The sequence below is a fragment of the Lemur catta genome, chromosome 5 (genome assembly GCF_020740605.2).
Source record: "Lemur catta isolate mLemCat1 chromosome 5, mLemCat1.pri, whole genome shotgun sequence".
Lineage (NCBI taxonomy): Eukaryota > Metazoa > Chordata > Mammalia > Primates > Lemuridae > Lemur > Lemur catta.
Genome location: NC_059132.1, coordinates 86,699,103 through 86,722,227, shown reverse-complemented (window position 1 = coordinate 86,722,227; position 23,125 = coordinate 86,699,103). Strand labels below are relative to the sequence as shown.

General features: G+C 34.6%; 1 protein-coding gene and 1 long non-coding RNA gene across 4 annotated transcripts in view; one reads left to right on the top strand and one right to left on the bottom strand.

Annotated features, from left to right (window-relative positions):
• The window catches only part of NAA15 (N-alpha-acetyltransferase 15, NatA auxiliary subunit), a 68,757-nt gene extending 54,681 nt beyond the window's left edge, over window positions 1–14,076 (top strand). For 2 of the 3 annotated variants that reach the window (XM_045552261.1, XM_045552258.1), the window contains 5 exons: window positions 706–814; window positions 2,863–2,961; window positions 7,449–7,595; window positions 8,747–8,844; window positions 11,322–14,076. In XM_045552261.1, coding sequence (XP_045408217.1) covers window positions 706–814; window positions 2,863–2,961; window positions 7,449–7,595; window positions 8,747–8,844; window positions 11,322–11,522 — 654 coding nt within the window. In that variant the 3' untranslated portion in view covers window positions 11,523–14,076. The remainder of the gene's footprint in view (window positions 1–705; window positions 815–2,862; window positions 2,962–7,448; window positions 7,596–8,746; window positions 8,845–11,321) is intronic. The other variant, XM_045552259.1, reaches the window with a different exon arrangement.
• Window positions 12,651–14,619, bottom strand: LOC123638561. The gene is made up of 2 exons (XR_006735390.1): window positions 14,571–14,619; window positions 12,651–14,447 (listed from the first exon to the last, which is right to left on the bottom strand). It is a non-coding gene; the product is annotated as an uncharacterized LOC123638561 (long non-coding RNA).
• Window positions 14,620–23,125: the final 8,506 nt, after the last annotated feature.

The following is a 23,125-nucleotide window of genomic DNA, read 5'->3' as shown; positions in this document are numbered from 1 at the left end:
TTGTTCCCCAGCCCCACTTCAGTGTATAGGGAATAATAGTCTTGTTTCAGTACTAAGTCTGGGAGTATAACAGTAGCACAACTACATTATACCTGCTTAGTAATGATTATAAGTATATAATTAATATGACATTATATAATTAATAAAGGGTAGTTGGGGCAGTTCTATAAACGTAAATCTTTTCAGATGCCATCTTACCATTAGTATGTATTTGAATAAATAAGAATTTTTGTAGAATTTATAGAACAAAGCAAGACAAAATGGATAGTATACTATTTTTAATAGCTTGATTATATTTCACTTTGTTTGAATTATAAAGAACATTCACTTATTCTGTAATGTTCTCTACAGTTTCCTTCTTATCTCTCTTCATCCTGTTTTACCTCTCTTTTCTGTCTTTTTTTCCCCTTGGCTGTTTTACTTGTTTCTCTTATTGTCTTTCTTTTCCTGGTTCTATTTAATCTACTTCCTTCTTATTAGTTAGTTTCTGTCCAGAGATAATGTAATATTTGTGGTTAAGAATTCTAGAGTTCAAAATTCCCTTCATTTAGAATATGGGAGGTTAAAATATGGCAGTGTTTTTCTGAGTGGCTGGTAAGTGATTTTTATTTTTAAAAAACCAGTAAGTATTTTTAATAGCAAGAATAAAATCACACTCCCCAAGAATCTTACTTCCATTTGTATAATATCTTTTATTTTTGTTAGGTTGAAACTCCATTGGAAGAAGCTATTAAATTTTTAACACCGTTGAAGAACTTGGTGAAGAACAAGATAGAAACTCATCTTTTTGCCTTTGAGATTTACTTTAGGAAAGGTAGGCAATTAGGGTATAGTGGACCTGATAAAACTGATCACTGTGTTTCTTAGTTATAGTCACCCAGCTCTCATAGCCTCACCACTGTAGGATTATTTGGCAAATGCTAATGCAGCTTTCTCATAGAAATGCCTGCGATGCACAGAAGGTTCTGGGAAGGTACAATGATACAATTTAACTCTTCTAGGACATTAGAATCATAGATGTATGTACATAACTAGAATTAAGGTCAAATATGGTAATTACCATTTATGTAGTTCAAAGAATGATGATTGTGTGGATAAAATTAGTTAATACAAAGCTTAGAATAGTGCCTGGTACATAGTAAGCATTAAATAAATGTTGGCTATTCTGAGCTATTGTTATAAATAGAAGATACAATCTTTTGGCTAGATCTTGAGTGGATTGTATTTCTAAAGGAAAGGATACACAGAAAGAAAGAGTATCTATTAAGATAACACAAGAGTGTGTAAATAATATTTATGTCTGTGTTACCTGGAGCCAGGTAAAAGATAAATGAAGGGTCTAGGTTTCCAAGTTTAAGATGCTTAGAATATATATTTAGCAGATCATAAGATTTTATAGTGCTGAATTGATGTAGTCCAGTGGTTCATCAAAAAAAAAAGTTTATCTTCCAATACATGAGCTTTAAGAAAAAAAAAAACAATAAGACTGAAAAAAAAGTTTGTCACTAAGGTGATGCATATTGAAGGGAAGAGAAACTAGTTAGTAAGATCAAATAGAAGATTCTTGTTCTGAACAGTATAACTATTAAAGCAGGTTGAGTAGAATGGTACTTCTCTATATAGAGTATCCATTAAAAGTCATGTTTAGCAAAAGTATTAATGTTGGGAGGAAAGTGGCTATATAACACTGTTTTGTGATAGGATACAAAACTAACTCTAGATTGAATTTTTATTAATAAATTTACCATGGTATATAATATAAAAATGGCTGGGAAGAAATAGATCAAAAGATAACCGCTTGTCTCTTGTTAAGAGTTTGAGTGATGAAAGTATTTTCTATTTTCCACAATTACTGTGTTATAACTTGGAAAATAAGTTTAATAATAGTCCAATAATTTTCAAACTTTTCTTTTAACAGTTTATACAACTCCCCCTTAAAAAATATTCTTAAATGGAACCCCAAAGTATAAAATACAAAAGCTGCTCTGCTTAAAGTGGGGAAGGGCAATCTAAAGCCCCATTCAATTGGCTTCTTGGCTGTGTTCTAACCTCTAAAGGACCCCAGCATTTGGAATCCACTGCAGTTGTATGAAATTGGTAATGACAAAGGGCATGGCAGTATTTTTAGCTTTCTCAGTGTTGGGGGCAAGGGAAAAGAAATTATCAGAAGAGCCTGGGGTTTTGAACTTTGATATTTGGAAAAGGGTACCAAATTAGGGAAGTCTTAACAAAGAGGGGGTTATATAGATAAGACTTGGAAATGGACTGAGCATGCAAGTTCAAATTTCCATTTAACATGTGGAAACACTACTGAACTTTGGCAAAGATGGAGAATGGGAGTGGGGATAGTGTAGAGAGAGATTAGAAAATGACTGAAAACATGATCTTGCTGAATATTCTATCTTTAGTGGGGAAGAGGAGTCAGGGATTGATTGGCAGGAGAGGAAAAGTCAAGTAAAAGGGAAACGATTTTACATGTTACAAAATCCAGGAAAGGAAATACTTTCAAGAATACACAAGGAAATTTTCTGTGTAGTGGGGAACGATTATTTTGATTAAAGGAGGTTAGGAAATGAAATGGCTTCAAATTTTGTTTCTTTGTTTATATGCCATTAGTTCAAATATTACTGAATGCTGCCTAAATTTTCTAATATTTTATAAAACCTTTTTTCTTAAGGAATGTTATATGAAAAATATCAGCTGATATTGTTAATTGGAGGAAAATTGTTTGCTTCAACCATAACGTTTGCAGTTCAGGTGTGATTGACTCTGATTTTCCTATTTGTAAGGTCTCGGCCCTTCAAAGGAGGGTCTCTTATTTTATCAAATGATCAAAATATATCTTACTTTTTCTTTTTGTAGAAAAGTTTCTTTTGATGCTACAATCAGTAAAGAGGGCATTTGCTATTGATTCTAGTCATCCCTGGCTTCATGAGTGTATGATTCGACTCTTTAGTACTGGTATGTTTTTGTTTTCCATTACTTAAGTATTTGATACAGTAGTTAATAGTGACTATATAAGTGATCTGTACACGTTTATCATAAACTCAATGATTTTAAAGCTGTTGTATATTAAATTAGCTAAGAGGGAAAGAAGGGCTCTTTTTGTGTGTTTGTGATAACGGTCTTTATTTTAAGACTATTAAGTGTTACCTGATTTTGACATAGAATTGTTGAGTCCAGATATTTGAGAATCACCTTTGTTTCTGTTTCTAAAAAGTTACCTGTAATTTGAAGTTTTGAATCATATTTCATTATGTAAAGTTTCTTAGGAAATTGTTTTAAAATTGGAGAATCTCTTTGAAGTTGACTGTTTTCTCCTTGTTTATCTTGTAGATCTGAATTTGCATGAATTAGGTTTGCTTAGCACAATTCTTTAAGAGTTAAAAAAATTTTTTGTTACTTGAAAATAATCTGTATTTTCAAATATTTTGACAATCAGATCAATATACTAGTTTTAATGTGAAGTAGAACTATAGATTTTTAGAGCCTGAAAGATAACATAATAACATTAACTTAGCTATCTCATTGTTAATTCCATACATTATGTAAAAAATGATGAAATTAAACCAGGCATCCTAATCAAGCTTTTTAAAAAATGCTAAGTTGTCCCAATTAAGAACATTATTTTGACTTTTGAGAAGAAGTAAAGCCTTATTTAAATTTTTTTTATGCTTGTCCAAAAATAACTCCTGTTATAGAAACTGATTCCTAGGAATGTTTTTCCTCAATATAAAAAAAATTGTGGAAGTAGTAATATAACTACATTATAGAAAATAGAAGAAAGAATTACTGTATTTAGAAAAAATAAAGAAGTTTGTTTTTCTTAGTATTAGACAAACCTTGAAATCGTGAATCAGAAAATTAAGGCTACAAATAATAGTTTTGATCCATTCTCGATTAGGATGGAGTACACACAAACTATTTTCAAAAATAACATACACACTTTGTTTTATCCATTAGATTCTTTACTCAAAGGTAGTTAAATAAAATACCTAAGTCCTTTGGAGTTAGAAACTTTCTTTGGAAATACGAATTAAAAGTGACATATTTAAATGCATTTGCTAGTAATGAGTATATAGAATATGTAGATTGATTAACATGACTTTTCTTTCAGCAGTTGGTTTCAGAAAATTAAAATACACATGGGCTTAAAATTTTTAACAATTAGTTAGAATTATTGAGTATCTGTGCTGCTATACCCATTGTTCTAGGTGGTCAGCTAAAATCATTGTCACGAAGAGACTTTACAAAGTGATCCTCATTTTGACTGAATTTAGGCAATGAAATCAGGCCACAGTTATTGGCAGCGGTAAAGGTGCACCACTATCTCTTTAAAAAGCATTTCAGGAGTTAGGTAGACTGTTTTATTACCTTTGCTGAACACAGGGGTGTACATAAAATCATATGTAAAACTACAGATATCTAAATACAGTTATCTTTGTTATATACCCCAAAGGTTTCTTTAACTGAAATGTTTGGTACTTTTAAAGAAGTTTAATTTAGAAGTAATTTTTCATGAATACATTTGTCATGTTGAGGTATATTGTTGTAATTGCTTCTTTACAAAGAAACCCTCACAAATACACTGTTCTGGGGAGTACGGAGGAAAAAACAATGCCTCCACAACTATTTTTATCATTTGTAGAGACCTTTCTAAATGAATGTGGATTTTAGCATGGTTACTGGCACCCTCTAAGTCTCTAGAATATGTTATACTACCAATGTAATAACTATAAGCTCCATGAAGCCATTTATCATATAGGACCACCTTTCTCCCTTTTTATTCTGAGGAGGAATTGATACTCGTCTCAAGTTTTTTACTTTTTAAAAAATTTTAAAGTTATAGAACTAAAAGCAATTTAAATTATATTTCTAATCACTGCTAAGTAAAAGACAGGAGCTTATATATTCAATTTTTCTTATTTTCTTACATGTTTATATTCTTCTACATGCTTTTAAAATCACCACTATTTGGCTACTTTGATCTACAGTGAGACTATTACATCTGTTTCTTATTTGTACAACCTCATTTTGCTTTTTTCTGCAGAGATTATTTTTCTCTGTACTTTCATATGTCTCCCTACCCTTCTTTAATACTCTCATTTATTATTATTATTTAAGCCTTATTTACCATTCTCATTCATTTTGCCATTTTGAGTGGTAGTCACTTAGTATGTTGTGCTATAACATGCTAAGCAATCATTATCTCACACAAAATATGAATATTTTCTACCCAAATTGTTAATAATTGCAGCTAGCTTGAAAACCCAGGGCAACTCCTTTTGTTAAGAATCAGCCCCCTCTTCATTGTGGCTTTTAATCATTGGTGATTACTTAATTCAATCTGCTAATAAGCTAATAGCGTGGACCAAACAGTATTTCAATTTTAAGATATCACAGGACCCAGATCAAAAGGTTTTATCCACCCTTGCCCATCCAGTTAGTATTTTTCCTTGATTCACAACACTTACTACTCTTATTATGGAAGGTGATTGAATAATCTGAGATTTTTGTTCTTTTTTTACTTTGTTGAGAACTCAGTATTTTTTTGTTAGTCTTGTCACTTTCAGAGTCTTTTTAGATTTTTTTGCTGCCCACTAGGTTTTAGCAATAAGTCATCTGATAATCTATGGCACTGAAGTTGATCCTTTTCTTAAAGATAGAGGTAAAATTTCATTACACAGAATTCCATAGGACAGTCTAGGTTTCACAGCAGTAGATTTTTTTTTTTTTTTTTTTGGTAATTGATATCTTTCTGGAAATTATAGTTGTAATCTGTATGATTTAGGAGAAAAAACTGAGCGGGCCTCAAGCTTTTGTGAATTACTAAGTGAGGAAATGTTTTTGGAAACTTAGTAAAATTGGGAGTTATTTAAATAAATGTATTGCTCTTTCATTTTGTGGAGTGAATTTTTTTTTCTTAGCAGTTTTGATTTTTCTGGGAGATTGTTTAATCTAAGGGAAACAAGTTAAAATGTAGATTGTACAATTACTGTCTACATATAAAGTGTCCCAAAAGCATTTCAGGCAAACTAACAAGGCCCATGGAAATAACTTTCATTATATAGAAGATTTATATTTTTTGAGATAATGTTCACTGTAATTGGCTATGACCTATTTTAACTATTCTTCCTATTCTCTCTCTACTCTTGCTTCCCCCTGAAAAACAAGTATTGATAAATTGCCAAAACCAACTGGAAAGTACAGCCAGAACATAGTTAAGCTTAAATATTATACTTCGATGTCTACTCTTCCAGAGTTCAGAATTTTTTAAACTTAGGGTGATGATCCATTGGTAGGATAACAAAATCAATGAAATCAGTTACTAGTGAGTTATTATCAACATTCGGAAACCTGAAATAAAATGGTATAGAAAATATCGGCATATGTCGAACATAGTAAGTGCTCTGCGAAACTTTCGGTTCACACAAGTTATGGATGTGGGATATACATTTCTCACAGTACAAATACTTAGTTGCAGTAGAAATTTGAAAGCCACCACGATAAGGAAAATCTAGTTATGTTTTCAAACTATAACAAAAATAGTAACTACAATTTATTGAATACCTATTATATAATTTGCACTTTTACACAGTATCTTATTCTTACTGTAAACCCTCTAGGTTAGATATCACCCCAATTTTATAGATCAAAAAATAGGTTCAGAGAGGTTATGACTAGTCCAAACCCAGATCCATACCCAGGTCTGTCTGGCTCCAAAGCTCTAGGCTGTTATCTCTCTATACCAAAATAACAATGAAACAAAGCATAACTTGGAATCAGTCCAGAGGGATTGGGGTCTGCTTTTTCATCTCTAAATCCCAAGGCCTGGGAATATAGGTATTTATTGACTATTGTGTATTTACTACAGGAAAATGCTTTGGTAGTCCTTTGGAGTTTATTATATAGTGATAGCTCAATTCACATAGTTCCTAAAAAGGGTCAATGACGTCAGCTATGTTTCTTTCTTTTTTTTTTAATTGGTAAATGTGCCTCTTAGGTATAGAGGAAGATAGGGAAGATGAGGAAAATTTGTTGTCTTCAGCACAACGTATTTCCTGTGATAGTATTTACCATGTAGGTGCTCTCAAGCCCCTCTGCTTTGCAGACCTTAAGGTTGAGGGGATACAATCCTAGAGGCCTAGAAGGCTTTGAAATTACATCTTTTGTCATTCATTTTGCATCCTGTTGTTTTCTGGTAATGAATCACCTGTTGGTGAAATTCTTTGAATGCCTTTAGAACAATCATCAGATTGGTCTGCTGATACATATTCTTTAAATTTATATAGGTAAGCTCTTCTTTAAATATTGAAATATCAGTAGGTTTTATCTAGTCTTGTCTGCATTTGCTGTGTTGCATTGGCCTCATCAAGTAGATAATTTAGCTCTTACAAACTTTATCAGAGTATTTAACTACTAAGACAGTTTGTTTTTAATTTATTCAGCAGTTTGTGAAAGTAAAGATTTACCTGATACAGTTAGAACAGTATTAAAACAAGAAATGAATCGTCTTTTTGGAGCAACAAATCCAAAGAATTTTAATGAAACTTTTCTGAAAAGGAATTCTGATTCATTGCCACACAGATTATCAGGTAATCATTTTATTTTATCCCTCTCTTAGCCTTCTAAAACAACTTCAGTATTTATTTTAATGCATCAGTGAAATATAGGGTGCACATTTTTAGCACAGAAAGAGGCATTGTGTATATTTTACATTTTAATCCTATGAAAGCAGGCAGCTTAAATATGCTTCCTAAGCTATGTGCAGTGGTGCACACCTGTAGTCCCAGCTATTTGGGAAGCAGAGGTAGAAGAATCACTTGATGCCAGGAGTTCAAGGCCAATCTGGGTAACATAGCAAGACCCAATCTCATATACATACACACACACACACACACACACATTTTCTATACATTTTTTAGTTTCTTAAGACAAAATTATTTACTATGAATCAAAGTCAGTTGTCTCTTGTGGCTCAGCATTGGCATTACAAAGAAGCAAGTATAACTAAATTTAAATGTGTATCGTACAATAGAGGAGGAGCCTTTTCTTTTATTTCTTCTCCCATGATTATATTCTTATAATTCGCTCAGATGTGACCATCATCTTCCATTTCTCATGCTTATTATAGGTATCAAACTTGACAATGGTAAACACCTGGAACTATCTGATAGTTTATGGGAAATCTGAGATTAGAGTCTATACCAGTGGGCCAAAATCTGGACTTTATGGGACCATGTGGGTAGTGCTTTAGTGGTATGCTTTTAAAATACCTGGCTAAAGAAGCCCAGCAGCTTTGTATGCCTTTGTGGAATCCTGAACTCAGTTTTTTGGCACATAGTATTGAGATTGGGTATTCCCTTCACCCCCAAATTATTGTGCTCATTTTAGAAAGAAGGCTATCTATGGTCCCACCACAGAGTATTATTACTAGAATATTTGTATTCATAGTCTCTTTTACTGTGCATATTTTGTGTATACATTATATTTTATTGGATAGATACACATGATATACCTTAATCATTTTGACAATTTACCTATTTTTGATGGTTAGGCTATTTCTGGTCTACCCTTAGGATTTTTTTTTTTAAATAACAGTGTTTCCCGTGGCTATTCCTATTTTTCTAATAAAGTGCCATGCTCTGTGTGCACATATAACCTGCATTTTGTATTTGAATAGGTAGAGGATAAGATGTTGGTTTTACTTGAAATAAAACAAATTTCCTTTCCCCTTCTCATTTAGCTGCCAAAATGGTGTATTATTTAGATCCTTCTAGTCAGAAGCGAGCTATAGAGTTGGCAACAACACTTGATGAATCCCTCACTAACAGAAACCTCCAGGTAAAGAGTTTTCGTAATCTCTACGTAAGAATACTGGACTACTTTTTGTTTCTCTTTTCACCAAGAAAAATAACTTTGTTGTTATTCTTTAAATCATTAAGAATCTATGTCAGAAATAGCTCATCTTAAATTTATTTAGGGTTTTGTGTATATATACACACGAAGCACACCAGGCTACTTGGCATTCAGTAACTAGTTTCACATCTGTAATTTGGAATGACTTTTTTAGAAATATATTTTAGTATAATCATATTTATGTTTCGTATATTATTTTTAAATTTCAACTTGTCTCTGTGCATTTCAGAGCCAGCAGTGGTCTCAGTGAAGATTCTGACATATATAAGATTTATTTACCAGGGGCTAAAATATTAGATTGGTGCAAAAGTAATTGCAGTCTCTGACCGTGAATTTTAAATCATTATAACTAGACTAAAACACAACTTTATTAATCAAAATAGTAACCATTACAATCAACACATTTTTGCCAATGAGAAATAAGTTTGTTTATTTCTATAGCATAAAAATCCATGCTTCAGGATTCGATGAACTCTTGGAAAGTATTTTCTGCATCCTGCTGGTTGTGGAAGCGTTTTCCCTGCAAGAAGTTGTCGAGATGTAGTCAGTTGGGGAGAGGTCAGGTGAATGTGGCAGGTGAGGCAAAACTTCATAGCCCAGTTCGTTCAACTTTTGAAGTGTTGGTTCTGCGATGTGTGGTCGGGCACTCTCGTGCAGAAGAATTGGGCCCTTTCAGTTGACCAATGCCAGCTACAGGCATTGCAGTTTTCAGTGCATCTCAGTGATTTGCTGAGCATACTTCTCAGATGTAATGGTTTTGCCAGGATTCAGAAAGCTGTGGTGGATTAGACCAGCAGCAGACCACCAAACATGACCTTTTTGTGGTGCAAGTTTGGCCTTGGGAAGTGCTTTGGAGTTGGTTCTCAGTCCACCCACTGAGCTGGTCATCACCAGTTGTCATATAAAATCCACTTTTCATTGCACGTCACAATCCGATTGAGAAATCATTCGTTGTTGTTGCGTACAATAAGAGAAGGTGACACTTCAAAACAATGATTCTTTTGATTTTCAGTCAGTTCATGAGGCACCCACTTAACGAGCTTTTTCACTTTTCCATGTAGAATGGTCAATGACGAGTTCTTCGGCAACTTTCTCATGTAGTTGTAAGAGGATCAGCTTTTATAATTGCTCTCAGTTGTTGTCAACTTCCAATGGCTGGCCACTGTGCTCCTCATCTTTAAGGCTCTTGAATAAGAAAATTGCTCGAATTTGCTTTTTGTCTAACATAATTTCCAAAGTCTAAAATAAATATAAAATAAACAGCAAGTAATAAGTCATTAGCAAAAAAAAATAAAGTGAGAAATATGCATTAAAATGATGTATAACATAACCACATTTATTTAAGAATGTATTCCAATATCAAACAGCAAATTTCAACAATGCTAAAACCGCAATTACTTTTGCACCAGCATAATAAAATACTCATTTTATAGCTTGTAATACAATGAGATTAAATAGAGTAAAAGATAATATGAGTATATTGTAAAGTACAGATTATAGTTTAGAGTAAAAACAAAGGACTGCTATTTTGTGTTATAAGCATCCAGATAATAAAGTACTTGCTGAAAGATAGTTAAATATATTCATTTAATAGCAAGTGAAGGCACTGTTTTAAGAAAGAGAAACTGCTTTTGTTAGTTGCACTGTTTAGAACCTAGATTTAAGATCCTTTGTAACCTGACACAGTTTATAGAATTCTGCATATCTAGAAACTAAGTAGTGTTTTCTAAATGAAAAGATTAAGAAGGAAAATGTGAGAAATGCAATTCAACAAGAATCATTAAAAAATATAAGAAGCAGGCTTACTTAGGGATTTTGTTGAAAGAATTATTGATTTGCATGATTTTTCTTGCCTATAATCACTTTGTGTTTGAGACAGTCTTTTCTGTTTAGTTATTGGGCATGCCTTAAGATGCTCTTTAATTTGAATATAAGGTTGAAAAACAATGTTTGATTTTGCTTGCTGACTCTAAGGCCTCCAAAAAGTTAGAAGGTCTATGTATAGTAATTGGCATTGGCATTGTAAATTAGATGCTTATACACAGGGCCAGACTAGGCTGAGTTAAAGTTAGCTGCCGAGGGTTGTGTACTTGCTGAGAGAGTGGGTACCTCTTTAAATGTAGCACCCTATGCACCTTACTTGCCTCACCTTAGTCTTGTTTCTACATTTGTCCGTGTTTATCCTCTTGTGTAAACCCTGCAATTCTGGAGAAATGGTTAAATTAGGCCTTAAAGAACATTCTACTGGAATGTGTATGGAGGAATAAATGTTTTTGTTTTCCCTTAAATATGTGCATTTATTTCTTATTTTGGAAATATTGAATTGATATTGAAATGTGTAATAAATTCACAGTAAAAATCTTTTTTGACAACTTTTAACATTACCGTTTTTCTTTCTTTAGACGTGTATGGAGGTATTGGAAGCCTTGTGTGATGGTAGCCTAGGAGACTGTAAAGAAGCTGCTGAAGTTTATAGAGCAAATTGTCATAAGCTTTTCCCTTATGCTTTGGCTTTCTTGCCTCCTGGATATGAAGAGGATATGAAGATCACAGTTAATGGAGATAGTTCTGCAGAAACTGAAGAACTGGCCAATGAAATTTGAACATCATCAAACAAGCAAATGGAATGACTTTGGACCATATCTAGTGTATAATATTTTTGTCACGCACCTGCTGCATTGCTCTAACTTACACAGAATGAGAGGAGTAAATGTTCTTGCCTTCAAATAGTGTTTTACGTTTTTTATCCTGCTGAAAAAGTATATATAAAATATCTAACATTACAGGATATAGGTTCAGTTTCTTAAAAAAATTAAAGCTGCTAAAATTGAGAGGTTAAAAAAAGATACCTTATCCTATTCCTACCCACCCACCCATGTTTTTAAACTAATTTATATAAAATCTGGAGGCTGTTACAGCTAACAAAGCAGGTGTGTGGCAGAAATATTACTTTAAATTTGTCTTGTGAGATTTTACTATATCTCAGACAGCCTAAATGCTGTTTTAGCACTGGATTCTTTCACTGAGCACAAAGAGTTGTTGGGGCTTTAGCATCTGACTGATTTTGTTACGGAATTGATTCTGACCATAGTAAGTATGCAGTGTGAATCATTATTTACAGAGAAATCTGCAACAGATGCTTGATGTTGTAGAAACTGGGACATATAGATACCAAGCAAAATTATAAGAAACCTAGAAGGTGTTCAATACGCTTGTTGTGTTTCCAAAATTCACTGTACATGATCAGTTTGGTGTTCTTGTACCACAGTTTTTAACTGAAGGAACCAGTTGGAACAGTCTCAATTTTAACTAAAACTTGAAGAACTAAAACAACAATGCAAACCTTTCAGCATTGTTTTGGCCAAACTTGTTAAAACTGTAATGCAAGAACCAAATGCACTGTGATGTGGCACCAACTAATTAGCAAGCATGAATTTTTCACCAAGAGTGAAAAAAAGGAAATCGACCATGGCTTGAAATTAAAGAGCAGAACTCCTGACTACCATTCTATGACTGATCAAAAGACTAATAGTTAAAAACCTCAGCAGGCCTTGTTCACGATATGCAGAAAAAAAGTGCTGCAGTTTAGATACCTCTGGAATTTTTCCACAGTGTCACAGGTTTGTAATACTTGAAGCCCTACATTTCTAAGAATATATTTCTTGCTCAGTTGTTTCAGGCAAGCCCAAGACTTTGTAATTTTTAAAGGGCCCAACTTTTTTTTTTTTTTCCAAATAACAGACCAGCTTCTTTTTCCTGCAGTTACAGATGTAATTTCCTTTTTGTTGTCAAACATAAGGTACCAAATATGATGCAATAAATTCTTTTGAAAAACAGTTGTGTGAATATTTCAACCTATCTGTGTTGGGCTTCTGTGAAAATACACAGGTGGAAACAGAGGTGTAAGCAAGAGGCAGTGTAGTGTGCTGTAAGGCAAGTACAGATGGGAGCTTTTTAGAAGGGGCTAAGTGCTGATGTCAGGGGAAATTCCATAAGTAGAGTGCTGCTCCTGCATTAAGATTTCATTGAGGACTAGGTTGGTGGCAGGTACTATGAATGTAATTCATAATTTGAAAGGAAAACTAAAAACTATTTTGACTGGGAAAATGAGCCTTAACATGTTAAACCTGTACACTGAGAGCTAGTCTCAGGCTTAATATTCTCATTGCATTTGCAAGATCTGAGCAAATAAGATTAAAGTACAATGAACCAATTGTATATATAATTGACTTTTTTGTGGTACTTTTAGTTTATAGAAAGTGTACTCTAAAGGGAATTTTCAGAAGGCCTGATCCTTTCATTGATTGAACAGTTGTGCTAAATCAGCCTTTCATAGTACATGACCTGCATTCGACATCCCAGTCTAACAGTTTAGTGATGTAAAGAAAAGTTCAAACTGAACTCCAGTGCTTTGTTATGTTTTATTAACTGGCCCTGTCTCAGGAACATCTTAACAGATGGCAAAAAGACAAAACCTTTTCAACTTCTCCTATGTGTGGCAACTGAAGTTCTTATTGTTGGGGAAGAACACTAGTGCTACCTCTGCCACTAATGAGGTGTTTGGAGGAGGCACCAGCCATATAATAGGGGGTGTACGTGTGACTTTTGTTTAAACTCTACTGTATATCGAAATGGATTCATCTATTTGTCTTGACAATGTTCAAATGATGTAGATTGTCTTAGAATGAATATTCATAAATACTCAGAATTCTTAATGCAGATGCCACCCGTAAGGAGCTAAATTCCTAACATGTATATTGTATTCCATCCCAATTTTACTGGAACTATTGAATAAATCTTTTATTTTCTTTCAGGTTTACTTGATAGTGGATACGTTGTCTGGTGTCAAAGGACCTTGACTGGGTTCATTTTATGTCCAGACGGCACCCCTAAAACATTGTGTACTGTATTATCTTGCTCTGAGTAGTATCAACTGGATCATCTCACATTTGCCTCGTTTATTCTTTTAATTTCAAATGATACTGTGGGGAAAAACAGGGTTAGAAAAACAAGTGGGAAAGAAATGCAGTGATGCTGTAATCTAAACAAGTGCCTTATGTTTATTGCTAAGAACTGGTGTTATCAACCCTTTTGAGAAGAAAGGGTCCCTTGACCTGTATTAACATAGGAAAGTAAAGTTCTTTTTGTTTTTCTTTATTTTCAACTATTGTCATTTCTCATTGAAAAACTAAAACCTGATTAGGTTAGTTGCTCAGCTTTAATTAGATGGTTGAGTCATACATACATTTTCAACATTTTTCTGTATTTATTATGCACAAAAATAAAGTGTGATCTATAATAGCATGACTAAAAGTAGTGCCAATATTAGTCAATAGCTTTTTTGTGGGCTTTATCGGGCCCTTGTTTTTCATAGTGTTGCTTGTATTCCATGGTGTATTGCTAGTAGAGCTGTGAAATAAAAGCTGTGACTGAAGAGGTCAGAAAATCGTCCGTATTCAGGTAGGTTGCAATAAATTCAGGGAAATCTGCATAATTTCTAAGAATATTTCAATTGCCATGTGTAGCATCTGTTTGGGAAGAGTTAAAAAGTGAAATATTAGACTTTATTATAAGATATACATATACTTGTCTTAGATAATTACAGCCTTAAAATTTAAAATTAATCTTAGTAAGAGAATTCAAAGACTGACCTTTCAGATGAGTTCATGCTCCAGTTCTGTAATTTATAAACAAAGTTTCCTAATACCATTCTGCTATGAACTGAGAGCTTTACTGGATCCACTGCCAAACCTAAATTAAAAACAAAGTCCTGTAAGATTGCTATGTTGCACCATAATGAGTAGAAACATTATTTTGTTCCAATTTTTTTTTAATTTTTATTTATTTATTTATTTTTTTTTTGAGACAGTTTTGCTCTGTTGCCTGGGCTAGAGTGCCGTGGCATCAGCCTAGCTCACAGCAACCTCAAACTCCTGGACTTAAGCAATCCTTCTGCCTCAGCCTCCCGAGTAGCTGGGACTACAGTCATGTGCCACCGTGCCCAGCTGATTTTTTATATATGTCTTTAGTTGTCCAGCTAATTTCTTTCTATTTTTAGTAGAGATGGAGTCTCGCTCTTGCTCAGGCTGGTCTCGAACCTCTGACCTTGAGCAGTCCTCTCGCCTCAGCCTCCCAGAGTGCTAGGATTACAGGCGTGAGCCACCACGCCGGCTATTTTGTTCCAATTTTGATGGTTGAAAAATCTCAACCCATAGCAATGAAATAGTTTTGGAAAAGGTAGTTACTTATTGAATTGCACTTTGACCTTTCAGTATGCATCCTATGAGTTGGATGTTGAAATAAAACTGTGGTAGTGTGCAGGAAGTTCTGGAAAAAATCTCCAGAGATTTCTATGCTCTGTTTTAATAAAGCAGAAGAGTATCTTCTATGTACTCTGTAGGTTATATAGGGTATTCAAACCTGCTACCTCCATCAGAACATGACCGCCTCTGTGACATTAAAAATGGGCTCCCCACAAGAGGGAGCAGCATATTGGAAGATCTGAAAGTTTCCAACCTCTCACTTTGTCCAGTTGCCTTTGAAGCAATGCTGTCTTGTATAGCCAAAAGAAAGAAAGAAACTGGTACTGTATAAATTAGAACCTTTACTAACTTACTGACTAAAGAGGAGCTTGGAAACTTAGTCATAGTCAGTGCTCTTTATAGAGTTCTATGTGCCAAGATGAGAATATAGACTTTGTTTCAAAGCTGCTTGTACCAAAAGTACAATTGATACTTGGCAATCTAACAAAACTATACTGTGGTGGTTATATTTTTAAAATCAAGTCTTTATCCCTCGTTTAAGGGTCTGCATTATTTAATACAAGTAGTATAATTCTTCCTAATTGAAAAAATGAATGGTGGTGAATATATGATGGAAAATATTCTATCTGTGATAAAAAAAGATGTCTGCTGTTGCTAAATCTTCAACTTGGCCTCAATAAGTACAAATTATCTTCTCATTTAAAAAGAAGTAAAGAGTTTTTGGAGTATGTTCTAGATCCCATGACTTGCTTTCTGCTAATAATTATTTATCTTCTATATTTAGTTACTTTTTCATTGTCTAACAAACAAGAAGCCTCTTTCCACAACAGTCTATGGCTATCTTCCCAATCTACCTTAGTTTCCTAACTTTGGTCTTTTATAACTTTGCCACTTGTTTACTTTGATCAACAAGTTTATCAGGTCAATTGTCTAGTGCTTTAATGTCTCACCACAAATGGGATAGAAACTGGGTTTTTTCTAAAGTGTTCTTCTAAGACTATGTGGGTTTTTTTTTTAAGTAGTAGTAAATAGTTAGCTACCAGTTCTCATCTTTCTTTGAACTACTTATTTGTCTTTAAGTAGTCATGCTGTCACTTGATATCTTTAAAAATGAAAAGAAGGTTCAAAAAAACAATAACCTGTTTCGTAGATTCTTAACCTTTCCTTTAAGTTCTGGACCCTGAATTACTAAATACTAATTTTCCCTTCATCAATTTAGTAAAAACAATACTGTGGATTAACAATAGCAGTAGAAGTATTTAAAAGCAGGTATTTAGCTAGCATTATTGTAGAGTTAACATTTGTCCAGAAGTTCATTGAAAAGGACCTAAGAATAAGCTCACTGCTTCACTTGTAATTTTTTACAACTTAAAAAGCGTTAAAGAGCCTACTTATTCAGGCATTTCATTTTACACAGCATTTTTCATTCACCTGCTAGAATGCTTTTTATTTGAGAGAAATGTCCGATTACAATATGAAGTTAAATGATTAATGCTTTGGTTCAGACTCATGTAAATCCATTTTTAATGTGATGTATGAAATTTTAAGGATTTATGCTGAGTACATTTTGGTATAAAGGAACAGTGACTAGGACAATACATAGTAGGTATTCAAATCCTGGTTAAATTTGCTGTGAATATTAATGCTGCCTTACAGATTGCAGAAAAATAGTAATAAGTACTATTAACTTTCAGGTCACCTGCAAAAAGCTCACAATTTTTTGTCCCTTATCTGTTGATGTATAGTATTCCCATTCATCTCGTTTGTCCTCTTGGGTTAGTCTTAAGGAATTTCCTCAAAGTACTATAGATCCATTACATTTTATTTACGTTGAGTATATTTTTCATGTCTAATTTTTGTTTTTTTCCTATAGTTTGTCAGGAATGGTTGACTGGTCTTTAGGAAGCAGATGCCTGGAAGGACCATCTAATTTTCTCACTTGCCTGTTCATTGTGGCATTGGTTAGCAGTGAATCTACTCATCCTTCGTGTCCTTAGCAGCCAGCCACCCAGGTAACATCAAGTCATTGGAACTAAGTTACAAGGATTGTCACTCAGTTTTTCATCTTTCAAACAGTATAAGGGGCCTGGTAACACCATCTGTCTAAAAGGCACTGTTTTATGTAGCATAGTATTTCCACTTTTAATCATTACAAGTAAAGAGACACAAATTGGGGATATACTATGGTTCCAGCTGGACACTTGACTTACAGTCAGTGCCCATCACAAGTGATAGGTGTGGTCCATAGTTGATCTTTTCTCCTGAGGATTGATTGGCATTTGAATCTTTTAAGTCATTAACTTAACACTGGTTTTATATTAGAATCCCAGGGAACTTAAAAAAAAAAAACCAAACCAAAAAACCTTCATGCTCAGGTCCACCAGCAAAGATTCTGATTTTAAATGATTTGGAGTCAGGGCTAAGCATTGGTCTTCCTTCCTTTCCTTCCTCTCCTTGTTTCCTCCCCTCCTCCACTTCTTCTTTCTTTTCCCCAGTGATTCCAAGGTGCATCCAGAGTTCAAAGCCACCATCTGATGATGAGGAAGAAGTTAAGAATATTTTATACTACTGGTTTTTATCCCCAGAGAGATCAAAGGACAACTGTGGAAATGCAAAGAGATTATCTTTCCCCCATAATACATTAAGTGGAAGAACCCAGATTTGAACTTTATATCAAGAGCTTTCTGGTTAGTTTCCAAGTCATGCTTTTCCCTACTTAACACATTAATTGCCGTGTAAGTTGTATTAACTCATACTAGTTTTGAGCCCAGGGCCTCATGAAGCATATGTAACTTACACATCTCTTTACCTTGAGCCACATGAACTATTTTTCAAGTTGCATGTAACTCATGCACAGAAAACAATTAAAAGTAACACATTTTTCATTAATTTAGAAAGGATCATTTTGTTTTCAAAGTTTTTATTCTATTTTTGTAATGAAATACCGGGGCCCCAGGGGAAAAATGTTTTTTCTAGTGTGGCAGTCAATGTGTTAAATGCTGTTAACTACACTACCTGAGACACTGATAGAGGGGGGTAAAAATCACCTCTTAGCTTTGTTTGATGTCATGGTAACCTAATTGAAACAGCTTTTTGAGTATAATTGCCATAGATAGATGCTTGAGTTTTTTGTTTGTTTGTTTGTTTTTGAGACAGAGTCTTGCTTTGTTGCCCGGGCTAGAGTGAGTGCCGTGGCGTCAGCCTAGCTCACAGCAACCTCAAACTCCTGGGCTCAAGCAATCCTACTGCCTCAGCCTCCCGAGTAGCTGGGACTACAGGCATCGCCACCATGCCCGGCTAATTTTTTCTATATATATTTTAGTTGGCCAGATAATTTCTTTCTATTTTTTTTAGTAGAGACAGGGTCTTGCTCTTGCTCAGGCTGGTCTTGAATTCCTGACCTCGAGCGATCCACCGGCCTCAGCCTCCCAGAGTGCTAGGATTACAAGCTGAGCCACCGCGCCCGGCCGATGCTTGAGTTTGTTAAGTGGATGCCTATCAGAGCAGTCAGTAGACTTTTAAATAAGGATAAGTGGTAGACAATACTCTGCATACCTAGGCCCCAATCAAATATATATGTTATCCCTACAGAACTGCATTTTCCATAAATGAATGAATCACTGTTAGAAATCTTACATATGAAAGGAACCATAATTCTAGGACAGACAATTCAAACTGAGAGTGTTGGCCTGGTAGTGTGGAACGGAAAGGAGATTTGTGTCCTACAGAATCATACATCAGGCTGAAATTTAACTTATGAAATCTGTTAAAGTAATAATAACATTGTGGATAGAACTCCCAAATCTATCCAATCCAGTATTTTTATTTAACAAAATAGGGATCTTTTTGTAGGCCAACCCTCAAATCTTACCTAGTTTATTTTTTACTGGTTAAAGAGTATTTGATAAATGAATCAGGCTACGTTGGTACTGTTTATCACTATCCCTGAGTTTGTAGACATGGATGATTTTACCTCAGTGTGCAAACTGGGAGATCTAAATGTTTTAGTCTGCCTTCAGCATAGATGCCTTGTTTTATGCTTTAGTTACTTTTCTTTGATCCTTGTGACTGTGCTAAACTTCTAGTATAATCACTCGGTGGTTTGCTACAATAGTAGTGTAATGTGGTTAAAAACAAGCTTTTACATCAGACAGATGTAAAAGGTTTAAATCCTGGTTGAGGTCCCTTAGACAAGATAGTAACAATTTCTAGGTCATACAGTTGTTGGAAGGATTAAGTAATATGCTATATATAAAGTGATTACCACAATATTTGACATAGTAAACATTCATCTTATATACTAGTATTTATAAAAGGTTCTTTTCTGTTTAATTGTCAATATTTTACTTGATTATTCTTATCTACTGAAATACAAGCCAGTGTTTCGAGAAATAGTTTATAATCTTTTTCTGGATACTAACAATTTAAATTTTGTCTATTTATTTTTTAGTACAGGCATACCTCAGAGATTGTGGGTTCAATTCCAGACCACCACTATAAAGCAAATTTATAACAAAGTGACTATTGCAATAAAGCAAATCACAGAAATGTTTTGGTTTCCTAGTGCATATAAAAGTTTACACTGTACCATAGTTTGTTAATTGTGCAATAGCATTATGTCTAAAAAAAGTACATACCTTAACTAAAAAATACTTCATTGCTGAAAAATGCTAACAATCATCTGAGCTTTCAGTGAGTTGTAATTTTTTGCTGGTGGAGGGTCTTGCCTCAATGTTGATGACTGCTGACTAATCAGGGTGGTGGTTGCTGAAGGTTGGGGTGGCTGTGGCATTTCTTAAATTAAGACAACAGTAAAGTTTGCCACATCAGTTGACTCTTCCTTTCACACAAGATTTCTCTGTAGCATGCAATGGTATTTGGTAGCATTTTACCTACAGTAGAACTTCTTTCAAAATTGGAGTCAATCCTCTCAAACCTTGCCAGTGCTTTAATCAATTAAGTTTATGTAATATCTAAATCCTTTGTTATCATTTTAACAATGTTCACAGCACCTTCACCAGGAGTAAATTCCATCTCAAGAAACCACTTTCTTTGCTCATCATAAGAACCTACTACTCATTTGTTCAAATTTCATGATAAGATTGTAGCAATTCACACACATCTTCAGCTCTACTTCTAGTTCTCTTGCTATTTCCACCACATCTGCAATATTTCCTCCACTGAAGCCTTGAACCCCTCAGAGTCATCCATGAGAGTCAGAATTAACTTCTTCCAGACTCCTGTAAATGTTGATGTTTTGACCTCCCATGAATCACAAATGTTCTTAATAACATACAGAATGGTGAATCCTTTTCCTAGCAGGTTTCAATTTACTTTGCCCAAGTCCATTAGAGGAATCATTGTCTATGGCAGTGATAGCCTTGTGAAGTGTATTTCTTATTAAGAATTAAGTATCAGAATTATTCCTTGGTCCATGGGCTGCAGAATGGTTGCTGTGTTAGGAGGCATGAAAACATTCATCTCCTTGATCAGAGCTATTGGGTGACTAGGTGAATTGTCAATGGGCAGTAATGTTTTTTTTCTCAGTAGTAGGTCTCAACAGTGAGCTTAAAGTATTCAGTAAACCATGTTGTGAACAGATCTGCTATCATCCAGGCTTTGTTGTTCAATTTATAGAGCACAGGCAGAGTAGATTTAGTGTAATTCTTTAGGGCCCTAGGATTTTTGGAATGGTGAGTGAGTATTGGCTTCCATTTAAAGTCATCAGCTGCATTAACCCATAGCAAGAGAGACAGCCTGTCCTTTGAAGCTGTGAAGCAAGACATTGACTTCTCTCTTGCTGTAAAATCCTAGGTGGCATCTTCTTTCAATAGAAGGCTGTTGCTTTGAAAATCTGTTGTTGAGTGTAACCATCTTCATCAGTTATCTTAGCTAGATCTTCTGGATAACTTATTACAGCTTCTATATCAGCACTTTCTGCTTCACCTTGCACTTTTATTTTCTGGAGATGGCTGCTTGAACCAAATCTACTAACTTCAGACTTCTGCAACTTCCTCACCTCGCTCAGCCTTTATAGAATTAAAGAGAGTCAGGGCCTTACTCTAGATTAGGCTTTAGCTTAAGGGAATTTTGTGGCTGGTTTGATCTTTTATCCAGACCACTGCAATTTTCTCCATATAAGCAATGCTTTCTTGTCATTTGTATGTTCACTGGAGTAGCACTTTTAATTTCCTTCAAGAGCTTTTCCTCTGCTCTCATAGCTTGGCTAATGGTTTGGTGCAAAAGACCTAGCTTTTGGCCTATCTCAGCTTTCAATATGCCTTTCTCACTAATGTTAATAATTTTTAACTTTTGATTTAAAAGTGAGAGACCTACAACTCTTCCTTTTATTTGAATACTTAGAGACCATTGCAGGGTTATTAATTGGCCTAATTTCAATATTGTTGTGTTTCAGGGTACAGGGAGGCCTGGAGAGAGGGATAGAGATGGGGGAATGGCCAGTGAAACGGTCAGAATACACACACCATTTATTAAGTTTGTCTTGTTTTATGGGTGCAGTTTGTGGTGCCCCCAAACAAGAACAACAATAACATCAAAGATCACTGATCACAGATACAATAATAATGAAAAGTTTGAAATACTGTGAGAATTAACCAAAAACTCATACAGAGACAGGAAATGAACACATGATGTTGGGAAAATGGTGTTAAATAGACTTCCTCAATGCAGAGTTGCTCCAAACCTTCAATTTGTTAAAAAAAAAAAATACAATCTGTGAAGCACAATAAAACAAAATGCAATAAAATGAGATGCCTGTATTTTATTTTATACTTGCTAGTACTTTGCACTATTTTGCCTTTTCACACAGTAAACTACCTACATCTCCATCAGCTGTTATCATTTTGACATTTACTGAAACCTTTAGTAGTGTTAGCAAACTTGGCAGACTTCATGATGCTACTTTTTAAAATTATTTAGATGTAAAATAAGGCCAATCCCAGTCTCCTTCCCTCCATCCATACAGTTGTTACTGAATGCCTACTACCTCTAGGCACTATGCTTCATATTGGGGATATATGACATAGTCCTTGTTCTTAAATTTTTCATAGGCTTCTAAAGGAGACAGACACATCAAGAAATGATTGCAACAGCCATATATAAAGAGTCAGCACTCATTTCTGTTTGGATAGACAAGGAAGAGCTTCACAGAGAATGTTGGGTTTAGAAAGATAAAGATGAGTTTCTTAGGCAAAGGATAGCATGTGCACCTAAAGGCCTAGGTACATGGAACAAGATAGTGTGTATTCAGGGACTTTATGTAGCCTAATGTGAATAGAATCTGAGAAATGAGGCTGGGGCTCAGGTTTAAGAGAGAATTAGATGACTTCCTAAAAAGGCTGAATTTAGCTTTCTGTAAGCAAAGGACAGTTGTTGAATTAAAGAAGGATGATACGTGTTTGAGAGAATTCTGCTAGTAATATGGTGGGGATGGGGAGCGAGACTGGAGTCACCAAGACTAATCTGGAGACTTAGTATTTGAGATAATTGATAACTATCACTGAGCACTTACTATGTGCAGCAAATATTTTGCATTTGTTAGCCTCATTTAAGCTCAATTTAATCCTTAAAAAAAACATATGAGGTAGGTATTATCATTTAAAGGAAAACTGAGAGTCAGGTTTGTTACTGCCCATGGTCACACAGGTTGTAAGTGATAAAATCTGGACTCAAGCTTAGGTATGTGTAACTCCAAAGTGGTTGCTTCTAAAAACTGGACAATATAGGTAGCCTTAGGCAAGAAGTGGTAAGGACAACAGTAAATATGGAGAGGATAGTAAGAATACAAGGATGTTAAGGTCGGACTAGATCAGCTGACTCTGTTGAGGGGAAGAGGGTGGTGAATGGAGAAGGAGTAGTTAGATATCTAAGTGAAGATGTCTAGTAGGCAGCTAGGTATATATGGGTCTGAAACTTAGAGGTAT